Here is a 15,954-nt window from a genome sequence, read left to right as displayed (position 1 = left end):
AAATTGTGTAAGCACGGAGAGTAAGGTCAGGTCCTCTGGAGCAGAACCCATAGGAGCAGATGAGCACAGACGATTAAATATGTGACAATACAATGCCTTACTAGATACTAAACTCTACTGATTAGGTAAGAGTATTTGTATTTTAGGTGAATATATTAAACTTGACCATATTTATACTTTTTTTTTTAATTCAGTGTAAATTATCGTTTTTTAGTGACCTTAGGATAAATTGAAGTGTATTTATCAACCAGCCAGTAGCCCGTTTGACAGCTGTTTAACAGGACGCATGCGCATAGCACTGGCGAGGGATGCTGACGTGTAAAGTGCACAGATGTTGGGGATGCCTCTGTAGGAAATTTAGAAATCTCCTGTCAAAATAAAAGTAGACAAAATTAGACTCTTTGAAGAGGGGCGAATTAATTGGTATCTAAAAATACTCTTATCAAAAAAATATCACATTAGTAATTCGACGTCTTAGGAGTGCACCCTCAGCTGTCGGCTCTCCAGTAAATAGCCAAATGCTGTGTTTGTTTTTCCTCAGTTGCTATAAGTTTCTGGATACAACTTTTCGTTTGAAAAACTAAATGTTACAAAACTTTCATTATTGTTTGCGACTTGACACAAGCGGTGCAACTAAGCAACCTCCGTTGAAATAACCTCGGGAGCACGGTGCACTGTAGTGTCTGCCCAAAATAATGTCCGGTATCCCGTCGTTTCACTCTCCGAGGTGACCGAGGTCTGAGCAGCTGCAGTCGGGATGGCACTGGTTACTGTCCAGCGGTCTCCGACACCGAGCACTACCTCCAGCCCCTGCGTGTCTGTGAGTATCTGTAAACTGGTTTGACGTTTTGCCTCACTTTCGGCTGGTGTGACACGGTGAGCCTACCGTTAGCCCAGTTTGTACTCAACCTACATGGGTGGCTAACTTTACTAGCCGCTAGCCCCATACTGTAAGCCTAAAGGAAGCTCTTACTTTGAGATGAAGAGATGGAGGTTTGAGTTTTAAGCTATTTAGCCAAACACAGGCCACTATCCCAGCTTCATATTAAATGTGAAAAGTTGTTTTTTTTTTCTTTCTTTGAAACTAGCAGGAACAAAGCTAGCAGGTAGAGCTTATGTTTGCTAACTCACTTCCTCCCGGAGAACCCAAAGTCGTCTCAGATCAACTGAACTACAAAAACACAACATACATACATAGATAGACAGACAAACAGACAGATGTTTTTTTTAATCAGTTTGAAGTGTTTGTAAAAGTCATCATTATGTTTGTGTATTCTGTGGTGTAAAACGTAGGATAGGATTGCAGTCCGGAGAACAAGACAACTTCAACGGATCACTGGTTAGTAGAGTGACAGACAGTAAGGGGCCGGGAAGCGGGTTAGTGTGGCAGGCATGTCAGAGCCGGCAGGAAGGCAGTCCTCTTATCCCCTCTGACAAGCCTGAGGTTTCCAGCGTCTGGCTTCAAGCGCTTGAGTGCAGGGTGACGGCGTGGCTGCAGTAGATAAGACCTATGCCTTGTGCAAAGTACTGTTTGTGAGGACAGATGTTGACTGCTCTGGTAGGCTGTTTTCTGAGAAAGAAAAGAAGACAAATACCGACAAGGACTTCTGATTATCACAATGCGTTGCAGAGTTTACATGCGATTGAAGAAAATGTGCAGCCTGGTGGAGAATCACATGGACAGCTGTGCAAATTCTTTTGAATAGATCAGGAGTAAATATATGGTCAGTAAACATCCCGGTGCTGATGCTGGTGGGGAAATTTGTCATCAAGACAAAATGATTTAAAAGCATCTTTAGGCTTATTATTAATGGTTACTAACATTTGCATGGGATGCTGCTTGGCAGAGTTTGGACGCCCTAATAAAGTCCAGCCTTTGCTGAACCAAACAGATGGTTCACACGACTTATTGCTGTTAGTGAATTCATGACCAGGCAGCAAAAGAGTCGCAGGCTGAGGCTACCAGCTGCTTGTCATGAGACCTGCTTCTGATGGGAAGTAGCCTTGTGAGGACTCTTGTGAGATGTGTGCTGCTGAGAGGGCAGAAACCTGAGAAAAGGGGCAGCATTGTATGGGGAGAGAACTGGCAATAAAACTCCTATGAAGGAACTCAGCAGCCATGAGGCTTGCAGCTTGGATGCCACCGCACCATAATAGTTAGAATATTTCCCTGTATGCTTGCCCTCTAAACGTCTGATCCACACAGGATCAAATAAAGGTTTAAGATTGACCCTGTGGTAATACAGAAAGCATTACTTCCACACATCCCAGCAGGGAATAGCCTCCCCACTGTGGCAGTACACAGTAATCTGCCTAGCAGCACTATGAATTCCCAATTCTCATTGGCTATGCAACCACTCCCTACACATCCATGCAAAGGAACGATAACCACAGAGATCCGCACGTAGCCTCCTTCTTACCTTATGTTGTTTTAAACATAAATACACTACACTAATCAGGAATATGTGGGCTTGCTTTGCGGTGGGAGCCCTGGTTTCACATTTGCCTTTGAAATCTGCTGAGCAAGCCATTGTGTCAGAGGTGTGTGTGTACGTGCAGTATGCATCTGCGCACTCCTTTTTCACCCAAGAAACAATATTTTTGCCTTGGAGGCAGGCCGATAAGCTGTTGATGTAGAGAGCACCATTCAGCCAGATGCTTCTTTAGGCTTAATCGCATCTGTGGTTGTGGACACCAAGAAGAAAATGACAATGCTCTGGCCTGCAGCCGCCTGCTCTTCCTTCTCTTACCCGCCTGTCACCATCTTCCATTATCAATCTTGAAGTAACATCTTATTATCGTTCGGTCTGGGCGTGTCTGTGCACACTGCATGTCTGTATTGGCCTGGGTAGTGGCCCAGGATTGACAGATTGATGCCAAAGAGAAAGTTCCCTCAGTTTGTGAGGGATTACTGAAAAAAGGCTGGGATTAAAAACACGTGCATGTGCGTGCGGCAAACTGTGCTGGTTCCAGTGGTGGGGGAGGATGACTGCATGCGTTTTGGGAAGAGAGCACCCGAGGGTGTGGGGAGTATCGGGGGCATGGTCACTCAGTGTGTTTCGGCCTTTATCCCTGGTCTCTGCTCTGAGCCTCACTTGAAGTAGTGGCCCTGTCTTGTGAGTGAAGTCATAGATGAAGAGCTTTACATGGAAGCCCTCACTGCCACCCACTGTAGTGCTCCTATAATGTACAGTTAATAAAATGTGACGCACTCCCATTGGTTGTGAAATAATCTTTGTTCTTCCTGAAATACAAGCATCTCTTGTCAGAAAAAGGTGATGAAAGAGTTAAATAAATATTCTGCTTTCTTTAACAATATTGTTTGCCTCTGCAGGAGTCGGGCAGTGGCGAGGATGACCGTCGCTTCCATCTCAGGAGGTGAGACCACCCCTCTGTCTTATGTTTCTTGTTTCCTTAAACAACCCTTTACTTTCAAATGCTGCCATTAGCAGGATCCACGCAAACTGCATCTCAGACCACTAGGGGGAGACTGTACATCAGTATTATTCAATTTTACCTCTAAGTGCTTAAGCATATTTTATGTTGTCAGTTTATAAGACATTAATATAGCTGTCACATTATTATTATTATTGTTTTTGTTGTTGTTGTCATTATTTTAAGGCAACACTATTCAAAGACCAGAATTCCCATGTGTAAGAGCATTAGAAAAAGTTGCTGTATCTTTCTAGTCACAGCATAATCAAAGGAAATGTATCAATTGGAATCGGATGAAAATGTGTTCCTGTTTATTCCTAAATGTTCCTCGCACACGGTCCCTGCATTGTAGTGCCAAATTTCCTCTGCTTTAAACAGCGAACAGTAAGCTGCTAAGACAACAAGTCGTTCATTCTAAATTTGGAAGTTACTTATATATTTACATTGTGTAACACAGAGCGTTTTGATATGGCAAAAATAGTTCCTTTCTGTTTGGCGTAAACAAATGGCGGCTTTGTGAGAACTTTATATCAATATTTGGCCGTCCCTGTCATATTGCAGGCTGCGGTTAATTTGAGGCTTTCTGCCCGAGGGTTGTGGTCTAGCTGATTTGCTTTTGACGTGTGCATCTGTGTCTTCATAAAAGACGAGGACGTCACAGCTGTTATTGTTTTTTTGTTTCCATGACTCGGGTGGCTCTGTCATTATCCTGCAACCTGGGCCAAGGCCCTGTTCACAATTGAAATGAAATTCTCTTTAGCGAGGAGAGCCTGAAAGCTTGCACTTTGTTATGTTTGTGTCTGGCTTGCTACTAGCTGCCATTCAACACAGACATTTTCTCTCCATTGTGGGGAAGGCTACGCAAAGATACTGCACTCACTTCAAATCTTCTCCCTGCGTTACATTCTGAGACACTAGTGCACAGTCATTAAAGAGGAAGTGGAACATCAAAGCATGTGCAGCCTTTCCGTCTTTAATGGACTTTGTAAAGGGCTTTTGTAGACTAATCTAAACTTTGAAGTGCAATCTAAGTAGCATGTCTTTGTCGTTTAACTTTCTGTGTCAAGCTTTTATCAGGTGTAACTCATATTTTTACGTTGCCTCTTGTCACTGCTGTAGTTACTGTGTAATTCAGCAGGTAAAGATGCAGTGCAGCTAAACTCCACATATATAGTCCAGCTGTGTTGAGCTCAGCCTGAGACAGACAGTTCAGTCAGTGCAGATTAAAGGGCTGGTCTGATTGTCCTGTTTGGAGGCATGACAGAAATGCCAGATAATGACAGATTTCTGCAGGAGTCGTGTCACAGGAAAACAACAAAACACTGCCTGCCTGCCAGTCCGTGTTAGTGTTTCCTCATCTTTGAATAGCAGTGCTAAGAAGCAGTCCAGTGAGCCTGAGCTTCTCCACTTCTCTATTTTCTCTTTCTTTATTTTTGCACTTTGACCATGGCCCAGAATCACTATGATTTCATTCAAGTTAATCTAAGGATGCTAAGCACAGTCGGGCCTATTTATTACTAGGACGGGAGACTGAGCTCAGTTGGTAGAGCTCAGGTGGTCTGCCAGTCGGAGCGTTGGTGGAACGATCCCTGGCTCCTACAGTCCATGTGTCCAAGTGTCCTTGGGCATACTGAACCCCAAACTGCATCCATCATTTACCATCTTGGTTCATTCTGGTGGAGTGACATTTATTCAGATGCTAACTCTGACTAGATGAATGTTTATTTAAAACCCTTTGAACATAGTTGTGTACGTGCCGCACTACATCTGGATTGCACCGCAACTTGCTCATAGACAAACACTTTGTCAGGCCCAATATAAAAAAATATAAAAAAAAATTAAAAAATATTTGGCGTTGGGCATGTATAATGCGAACTTGGAACAGAGTGGAATTCATCCAAATGTGGAACATGCAAAAAAAGGGGGTGGGGGGGTTGTCAGATATATTTGAAAGCTGAAAAACGGTGACATCATTCCTACAGTAAACACACCCCGATAGTGACCGCGAGGACATGTGGTCCCGATTATTTGTTAGGTAATACCTCAAAGCAGAGGTGAAGTCATAGGCATTGATGAGCGTGCACACACACATTTATGCGGGTGCAGCCAAGGACCTTGCTAAGGGACCGCCCAATGTGTATTAACCAAGAGCAGAGGTCCAATTAACTGTGCACTCCCCAACCTACGTATGCCTTCACACAGCCGCATGGGCCAGTAACATTGCACTGGAGCCGTTCAAACTGAGGAAGGCTTTGGCCTTTTGTACTGCAGTAATATTTTTCTCTCCATCATCGTTTTCTTGTGCTTCTCCAGAGTTTTTGTCTTCTCCTTTTCGCTGTATACCGACTCCCACACTGTATCTCTCACTCTCATATTCTCTTTCTCTCTCAGTCAACATCTTTTTCACACAGACAGATGCAAACAGCTATCTCTGCCCATTGCACCACACCAATGAAGGATAACTGCTGCAGTGCAATAATGAATCTCTGCCACACACTGTTGCCTCAGGACTGACACTGACTGTCAAGGACAGTGTTAGAAAAACTGTCTTTATTTTCCTACCCAAAGCCTCTTTTTTTTTTCTTTCCTCTAAGTAAATCTGTTAGTGCTCGAATAAATGTTGGTAAATGTGTTTTACTGTGGCTGCTGCACAAAAGAGATCATTTGCAGGGATATGTGAGTAACTCAGTGTTTGGTCAAATTAGTTTTTAAAGATCCCTGCATTTAATGGTTCAATATTTGTTCACTTTAACCCTGTTCTACAACATTATCCATTACAGTGTTGTGTACTGTTCAGCACAGAGATTGATATGGGATAGGGATATTAACTTGGATGTTTCCTGCTTCATTAATCTTGTCTAATCTTGTAGCTGTCCCACAAAATGCTAAGGTGCACAAGCTGGATTCGTTCCTTTAAACCACAAAGGCATACCCGCAATCACTTCTCCTTCTCCTGCCTATTTGGTTTGCTGTTCACAAAGTGCCACAATGTATCAGCAAAAATGCCACCTTAGTTAGCTCTGTGTCAATGTATTGTATCTACTGTAGTGAGAAAGCAGGCCGAGGATGAGAAAAGCTTGTGTGAAGAAAGGACCTGTTGTTTAGCAGCCCTCCTCCTGACCTTGTCTGTCTATTGTGTCCATGCTGTACAACATTTCCTTTTTACTGAGTGCAAAACGGGTCATTGTATTGCCGTGTTGGCTGTTTGTTTGCAGTACAGCTCCAAAAAGAAAAAAGGGTAGACTGCTTCATCAAATGTAAATAAAAGTACAATAGAGTGATTTGGAAATGATTTACATGTAATTGAAAATATTATCTATTATATTACTGGGCAACAGGCCGGGAGCGCAGAAAGGCCAGTTTAGCACACAGGCATAAGTACTACAGAGCCTTGCTGTGGTAATGCATGTTAAAATAATCACGGCCTTTAATGGAGGAGGAGTGGCACAATAGGTTTCTCCAAAATTGTATTGTTTATAATTAATGCTGCCTTGACCATTGAAATCCCTTGCGTTGTATAACTCTTTTGTTGCCTGTTCATGTTGTAGCTTTATAGAGAACTCTGAAACAGGTGCACACAAGCAGAGCAGGTTCATCAGGCCTGCTCTTAGAATGAGAAGGGCGAGGTGCAGTAATCAACACCAAGCCAACGGCATGCTCTTTAAACACCAACTTCTCATGTGGAAACAAGTTTATAAGCTGTTATATGTCATTTATACCCTGCACCTGCCTTCTGTCTTTCTACAGCACACCTGCTGTTTAAACATTGAGTGCTTGATTAGTGACTACATGGGCGTATGTGTTCCCACCGCCACTAAGAAACTGCAGTGCGCAGTTTGTACTTCCAGTATTTCGCCCATGGAAGTTCTGCCTTGTGGGACAATAAGCATTTCATGCACAATATCTGACAATTTTATAATGCAGAAAATGGAAATCATGGTTCATCAATGCAAGTTTTGTAATTTAGCTGAATTATGCAATTGCAAATTGGAAATATTAGAGTCACTGGAACAACAGGAAAACTATTCGGGTCCTGGTAAGTTTTCTTTTTGAAAACTATATTTTGTGACTTATTCATTAAGAGAAACTAATTCTCGGGAAAGAAATTCATACTGGATTAGCCATAACCTCAGTGGAAAAAAATCTGTGATGTAACAGTTGGAAACAGTGGAAATCCACAAACAGCATGCAGTTAATTCCACAGAAGAGCCAAGGGTTACAGTCATTGTGTGCAACATATTTAATTTGATTTTAATTTCAATTCAGTTTTATTTATATAGTGTCAAATCACAACAGTCTTCTCAAGGCAGTCTATATTGTCTGGTAAAGACCAAACAATAATAGAGCGAGAACACCAACAATCAAACCACCCACTATGAGCAAGCACTAAGCAACAGTGAGAAGGAAAAGCTCCCTTTTAACAAGAAGAAACATCGGGCAAAATCAGGCTCATTTATACTGTTGGAAAGTCTGCTTCTTTTCCCTTAATCGGTGCCCTATTTGTAAAGAAAATGCATTTGTAGGTTGAGCAGCAGAGTTGAGTATGTGAGTTGTGCCCATGAAAAACTTGATCTGGTCTCGGACTGAACTCTATTATCCAAGATGACAACAATTGCCAATTGGGTGTACTGTTCGTGCCAGAGTGACCAACACAACCACACTGTCTGACTTGCGACAAATACTGGTTGACAAATGTTATAACATCCCACAGCAGTGACCCAAGTTGGTAACCAACATGAGATGAGGAACCAGGTTGTTGTGGATCTGTATGGCTCTTCCACATGTTATTGAGGCCCCTGTTTGATAATTGAATAAATTGTTAAATTGGCAATATGTCTTGTTTATTCAGACTTCATCCAATTCAATAAATGACACCACACAAGAGTCTATGGCAGAGTAAGCTGTTTAGCATTGGCTGAGAAGATTTGGCAAGTTTTTCATCAACTTAACCCACACACTGAACTCTGCTCCTCAACCCACAAATGCATTTTCTTACAAATGTGGCATTATTTAAAGGAAATAACAAGCTTTCCACTGGTATAAAATTTATTGCCAAGACGCATTGTTACAACTAAGAAACAATCAACCAAACACACATTCCCTTACTTTTTCTGACAAGTTTAAATATATAACATACATAACATATGTCACTGAGTAATGCAAGATATAACAATACAAATATAACAGTTTTGCAGTTATATTTGCAGAAATACGTTCTGGGCTAACTTCACTTACACACCTATTTTCAGCTTGTCCTTATCTAAAGTATACTTTTGGTTTACTGTTCAATATCTTTTGCTAATAGAGCCTTATTTGTCTTTCTTATATGACTGTTCAGAGCTTTAGAGCCATTTCTCCAAAGCTAAGCGCTTGTACAGCTGACTGGGCTAAGTCTTCAGCAAACATTTGAACTTTAGGCATTGTAGGTCATGATGTTCTTCAGTTTGTTTTCAACTTGAAATTCCCTTTTAAGTGATAAAGGAAGACGTAGCTGGGAAACAGTTGTGCAACTTGTTCACATCTCAACTAAACACCACAGCATGGTCTCAGGTTACCATCCCAGAGACAAATAGGTTTCCACTGGGTGCTGGTAAATTTGATGACACTAAACAGAACCACATGACAAGAGCACTTGAGCACACAACCTGCCCTGTGATGCAAGAGCAGTCAGTGGGACACGTAGGTGAAGCAAAGTATAGTTTGAGGACTGGAGTGCTGGTGTGTTTGTTTCACATGTGATTTAATCAGAGTTATCGGCACGTACACACTCTGGCAACTGGTTTGTTGTCTGTTTCCCTGCGTTGTAGCATTGCCGTTGGATCTATGCAAATTAGGGTTGTAGTTTTATTTTAGCTCACTTATTATGACATAAGTTTACATTCACTGTCATGAGTTCAGCTTTATTAACAGTCATTCGCTACTTGCAAAAGTACGATTATACGTTTGTTTTTGGAGATTTTTTATAAGATAAGTAAGAGTACTTCATAAAACAATGACAATAACATGTCATAATCATTTCAGAGAAGGGGATAATAAAATGGCACACAGTTTAAGGAGAGCAACTCTAGCTCATTAAATTGTTCGCGGACCTAGAACATACACCAATCAGCCACAACATCCCAGCTCCCGATGCTGTAGCAGGAAAGCTAAGGCTGCCTATAGGAGGAGGATTGAAGATCACTTTGCTGACAACGACCCCAGAAAAATGTGGCAGGGGATCAATCACATTACCAACTACAGAAGCAATAACCAGGCAACATCTAGGACGCCTCACTGGCTGAGGATCTAAACCGTTTCTTCGCCCGCTTTGAGACGACCAAGCCCTCAGCTGCCACACCACTTCCACCCGTCCCCAGCACTGGCACACTAACACTTAGGGAGCACCAAGTGAGGTGTGTTCTAAGGTCAGTGAATCCCAGGAAGGCGGCAGGTCCTGATGGAATACATGGAAAGGTTCTCAGAGCATGTGCTGACGAACTGACCGGAGTCTTCACTAAAATCTTCAACCTTTCCTTGTCATCAAACACCGTCCCGCCCTGCCTCAAAACTTCCACCATCATCCCCATCGCCAAGAAGACAGCTGTGGCCAGCCCAAATGACTACAGGCCTGTTGCACTTACGCCTGTAGTGATGAAGTGCTTTGAGAGACTGGTCTGTCAGCACATCAGGGCCGGTCTGCCTCCCACTCTGGACCCCCACCAATTTGCCTACAGGACAAGTCGTTCCACCGAGGACGCCATCACCATAGCGCTCCACACTGCGCTGAGTCACCTGGAGCACCGAGGAAGCTATGTGAGAATGCTCTTTCTGGACTTCAGCTCAGCATTCAATCATATCATCCCGGAGATCCTGGTCCAGAAACTGTCTCACCTGGGACTCTCCACCCCCATCTGCCTCTGGATCAAGGACTTCCTGACAAATAGACCACAGTCTGTCAGACTCGGCCCCCACCGGTCCAGCACCATCACACTCAGCACCGGGTCTCCACAAGGATGTGTTTTGAGTCCCCTCCTGTTTACGCTCTACACATCCGACTGCTCCCCTACCCATCTCTCAAACACCATCATAAAGTTCGCGGATGACACCACAGTGGTTGGACTCATCTCAAGGGGGGATGAGTCGGACTACAGAGATGAGGTCAACAGACTGACTGAGTGGTGTTCAGTTAACAAGCTCCAACTGAACACCACGAAAACTAAAGAACTTATCTTGGACTTCAGGAAGGGCAGAGCAGACCCGGCCCCACTTTACATTCACGGGAGCTGTGTGGAGAGGGTACACTCCATGAGGTTTCTGGGCGTGCAGATATCTGATGACCTCTCCTGGACTGCAAATACTACAGCGGTGGTTAAAAAGGCCCAGCAGCGTCTCCACTTTCTGAGAGTGCTCAGGAGGAACAACCTGGAGGAGAGGCTGCTGGTGACATTTTACAGAGCCACCATAGAGAGCATCCTAACGTACGGCATAACAACATGGTATGCAGGGTGCTCAGCTGCAGACAGGAAAGTACTGCAGAGGGTCATCAACACAGCCCAGAAGATCACTGGCTGCTCTCTGCCCAGCCTGGAGGTCACTGCAAACTCTCGGTACCTCAGCAGAGCTGGCAATATCATCATGGACCACTCTCACCCCAGCAACCAACTGTTTGAACTATTACCGTCAGGCCGACGGTACAGGTCACATAAAACCAGGACAAACAGATTCAGGGATAGCTTCTTTCCCAGAGCTATCACCGTAGTAAATAAGCACAAAAACAATTGAACCTATTCCATACCGTCACTGTCATTATATTATGCTGCTATTCATACTGTCATTATATTAATGCTGCTATCCTGTATATATTGTACATACTATTGTTTGAGTACTTACGATTGTTTTTTTTGTACTTTTTATATTTTACATTTATATTTATTATTGAAACTTGCACCAAGGGAGTGGCACTCCAATTTCGTTGTACTCTGTACAATGACAATAAAGGCTATTCTATTCTATTCTATTCCCAATCTTGCCACTGAAGGTGTCATTTCATAGCATAGCATCAGAACATTTAAATAAGTTGTGAGGTTGGACATCTGTGGGTCAGACCTATTTTTCCAGCCCTTCCTAGAAAAATCTGGGACATTTTGGAAACCAAGTCAACAACTTGGACTGGATTTAAGAAATTACGAGAGCGTCACAAGGAGTGGACTGAGGCTGGTATTAGTATTGCATCAAGAGCTTCTAGGCACAGGCGTAGTCAGGAAACGGGCTACAATTGTCACATTCTTAATATCAAGTTACTCCTAAACTAGAGACAACAGCAGAATCATCTTACTTGGGCTAAGGAGAAAAATAACTGAAGTGTTGGTCCTCTTTGAGATAAATTTTGAATTACATTTGGAAATCAAGGTTTTACGCTTTGGAAGAAGACTGGAGAAGCACACAATTCAAAATGTGTCAAGTCAAACCTGCAGTCTGTGATGATTTGGGGTCGTCATGGTTGTTTCATAGCCCATATAGGTGTCTACCAGGGGATTTTAGAGCACTTTGTACTCCCATCTGATAGAGAATTGCCATTTTCCTTTTTGAAGAGGACTTAGCACCTGCCCACAGTGCCAAAAATAGCCATGTTATTACTGTGGTTGATTAACCAGCTAACTCACCTGACCTGAACCCCAGAGTATCTATAAGTTAAGATGCCAAAAGGAAGATGACAAATACCTTACCCCAAAATATAGATGATCTGAAGGCTGCTGTCAAGCCAACCTTGGTCTCAGTAATGCCTCAGCAGTGTAATAAGCTTATCACCTCCATGCCACAGCGCATTGCTGAAGCAATTCTTGGTAAAGGGCACCCAAATAAATACTGAGTATATAAATAAATATATATATCGAAGTTATAAACACTTTTGAATTGAGCTTTGAAAATATTCTAATAGTTTGTGAACGGATGTGCCAGTCCGATAGCTGGATCAGACATTGGTCTGATAGGCCCAGAAAGTAGGGCTGCTCGATTATGGCAAAAATGATAATCACGATTATTTTCACTGAAATTGAGATCGCGATTATTTGACGATATTTATTTAACCCTTTAAGACCTACTATAGAACCAAGTCCGCCAGAGCTTATATTATTTTTTTTACATGTTGTAGTGCCATTTGTGGGAGCATTTCAAGTTGCTAAATAACTGTTATAGCCCATATTTTAATAATATGTATGCATTAAGTCCATAGTAACTACATTAATTGCAAAAAAGTGCAATAAACTACAAAAAAATTTATATCGTTTTTGTTTTGTTTTTTTACATATATTTCTACTTGGAGAAATTTAAGAGGTTTATCCCTCAAAACTTTAAATACAAAAAAGTTGCAAAAAATAGTTTACAACAACAGGAAATTTATTTTGAGTGTCTTCATAGTTTTATTTTGGAGATACACCAATTTTTATATACTGCAGGAAAAACAAAAAAAACAATCCTATGATGCAAATTTGCAAAGAAAACAGCAGGTGCATCAAAATAAACTATTTCCAGCAGTGCAATTTGAGTTCTAAGCATCCCAGAAACTATTCAGAAAAGTCAAACATGACCAGTATAGGCTTTTAAGGCCTACAAGTAAAAAAACTACATTTCTGCGAAAATGACGTCACTTCCAGTTTCGGCCAGGAAATGGTGGACATGCGACAGTTCGCGCTGACGTCTGTTTCACTGTGGGAAGTGTTACGAACAGCTGATCGGATCGGCAAAGCGTGTTTCTGGAATATTATGTTTTTGTTCCTGCAAGCGCTTTTTATGCAATTTTTGCAAAGCTTTATGTGGAACGAAACCGTGACCGAGGACAAGCTGATGGCATAAGATGTAAGTACAACTCCTCCGGTTTCATATGCAAAACAAATTATTGTGCTAGCTTACGCGGTTCGGGTTCTACAGGGATTTAAAAATAGTTACACAAAACGGAGCATGCTGCTCTGACCGGCTTTAAAGGGTTAACAATGACTTTAGAAAATAATATAAAATAGTGTGCAACACCACTGAAGTTTTTTTTTTTACCTCTCTTTTCAACCAACAGCAGTCACTCTCCTCTCCAAATAACTTCTGCTTAGCTTTCCGAGCTTCCCTCGGGTCCTCTTAATCAGCGGTCTCCAACCTTTTTTGCGCCACGGACCCGTTTATGCCCGACAATATTTTCACGGACCGGCCTTTAAGGTGTCGCGGATAAATGAGGGAGGGGCTAATAATCGGCTCTGTCATTTTTAATGATCGTTGAAAGCCCAGATCGTAATCGTGATTAAAATTCGATTAATTGAGCAGCCCTACCAGAAAGTCTTCTCAACTCAGTGATAATGTGCCGCACTATGGTACAGTCAATGCAGTTCAGCAGTGTGAATCTAACAACAGTGGCACAACAGTTTTGTACCTGACACTGGTACACCAACAGCTTCTATTTTTATGTTTACACAAGTTTTGTACTTAACTGCAAAATCTGAAATGAACTGGATTAGGCTAATTTCAGATACTGGATTTCAGATTTTCATGATCTATAAGCCATAATCATAAAATTTAAAACAAAGATTTCACTTAATGTTCAGTGAATATAGAATATATGAACTTTTACCTTTTTGAATTAAATCCCCCCCCTTTTCCCAAATATTCTCATTTTTTAAAGATTCACTAGTACATCCAACAAAGTTTCCAGGTGCTACTGTTACAGGTTAGTCAGTGTTTTCTGCTTTAACAGGATGTAAGAACTACAGGCTGGAAAGTTTGTGATTGCTTAGCCAAAGGTGTATTGTGTAACAGTATTCTTAATAGTGCCCTATTTTCAGACTTCCTACCGATAACTGCACTACTTTGGAAACACTCAAAACAAAAATCCAGCCCTCTGTAAACACAGTATGACTCTTCTCCATTGTGTAGAGGTAGAGGTCATTTACTACAGATGTTTTAGTTTAGAATTTAAGGCACTTGGCACACGTTGGTGTGACTGCAGCAGCAGGGGGGTGCGCTGTGGTTTTACCTTGTTTTTCAGATTGTTTGCAGCTTACATAGGACCCAGCATGCTGGCGCGTCAACTGAACATAAAACTTTAAAAGGCTATAAAATAAACCTTAACCTGTGCCCACCTCACAGCATGGAGTACCTCAGCTGATACTTGATACCCTCAGACCAGCTTCATGGGAACAGTCACTGCTCACCCAGACTTTCTTGACAAGGCAGGCTCCACTTTACCTAGATACTACAGGCTCACTGCTACAGCAGCTCAGCCCAGATAACTTCAGCCTGTTTCTCATTTATCTGCTCCTTATGTAACCCAGCCACATGGTTTGTGTGTTGGGAGGGAAGTTTGGAGAGGAGACAAGTCTTCACAGTGAGCTGACTGCAGAACCAAAAGCCCATGCGAGTTTTATTCCCTCTATTACATTAGCTTGTTAATGAATAGATCCTCTATTGACCCTGTTGTGCCGGGACAACTAATCAGCTGCTGGGCCTCACTTGACTCTGGCAACTTTAACATACTAGGCTTATTAAATGCACCACTCCGTGTTTAATCTATTATGGATGCGGCATTAAGTAATTCCCAACTTCTAACCAAACACTGAAGCTGTATCTTCAGCCAGTCAAAGCAGCCAAAAACCTGCGGAGTAGAGAACTGGTTTACTTTCAAAAGCGTCGATGCAGAGGTGCTGCTAGTGCCGTCAGTCCCACTTCCCTCTTGCCCTCATTGGCTTCCCCATATTTCCCAAAAACACGTGGCTCCAGCTCCTCCCTGCTATGACTTCTCCAGCAAGAGTTTGACCCAAGTCATACGCCTCAGTACTGTACATGGTAAAGGATATTACCTCTTGTGGCAGGGATGAATATGTTTTTAGAAAACGCTGCGGTGATCCTCTTTTAAAATGGCTTTTGCTTTCTTGGGGAAATACTGGACAGTGATACGCTGCTGACGGGGGCAGGAACACGGCGTGCTAGCTTCAATCTTCCTGCCTTATTTATTGTAACAGAACTACGATTTGGAAACGTCTTATTTTTGTGTGAAATATTTAGAGGAATATTTCCTCACTTTTTGTCGAATCGCGCCGTAAAATCCTCCCACGGAAGACTGTTTGCGATGACTGTGGGAGAGGAGTAAAAGTTCTCCATCGGACTTTAAAAACACCTGCCGCTCTCTGCTCCCTCCGCGCTGCCCTCGACGGCATGACCCTCGGCACGGTGGCCGGTTCCGACTGCTCGTCGCCGGTCAGCTTCTGCTCCTGCTGCGGGGCAAAGATGGTACCCTACTTCAGCGACGACGCGGTGGTGTCAAAAAATGAGATCAACCAGCTGTAAGTTGCACAAGAGTGGCATGCTGTGAACAGTAGTGACAGTGGGCTGTTTCGTATTGAATAAACAATTAGACGACATAGTGTGTGTGTGTGTGTGTGAGTGAGACTAAAAACAATAAGTAGGTGGGACTGCGACACAGAGTGAAGCTGCCGTTAAGTAACAGGGTCTCCATTCAAATTTCTCCAGCACAACTTCAACTCCAACGTGGAAGTAGACTGT

At 42.5% G+C, this 15,954-nt stretch overlaps 1 protein-coding gene across 2 annotated transcripts in view; it reads left to right on the top strand.

Moving 5' to 3' along the window:
- The first annotated feature begins 630 nt into the window (after positions 1-630).
- Positions 631-15,954, top strand: part of ssh2a (slingshot protein phosphatase 2a) — a 31,385-nt gene continuing 16,061 nt past the window's right edge. The window contains exons 1-2 of one of the 2 annotated variants that reach the window (XM_085245263.1): positions 631-820; positions 3,335-3,378. In XM_085245263.1, the coding sequence (XP_085101389.1) occupies positions 758-820; positions 3,335-3,378 (107 nt within the window). In that variant the 5' untranslated portion in view covers positions 631-757. Of the gene's footprint in view, positions 821-3,334; positions 3,379-15,194; positions 15,735-15,954 lie in introns of those variants that run through there. The other variant, XM_085245262.1, reaches the window with a different exon arrangement.

The sequence above is a fragment of the Mchenga conophoros genome, linkage group LG14, assembly GCF_057382185.1.
Source record: "Mchenga conophoros isolate Kocher_MC1m ecotype Shallow Benthic linkage group LG14, M_conophoros_male_GT1.1, whole genome shotgun sequence".
Classification (NCBI taxonomy): Eukaryota; Metazoa; Chordata; class Actinopteri; order Cichliformes; family Cichlidae; genus Mchenga; species Mchenga conophoros.
Note: the sequence above shows the minus strand (reverse complement) of the source record. Positions and strands in the feature narration are given on the sequence as shown.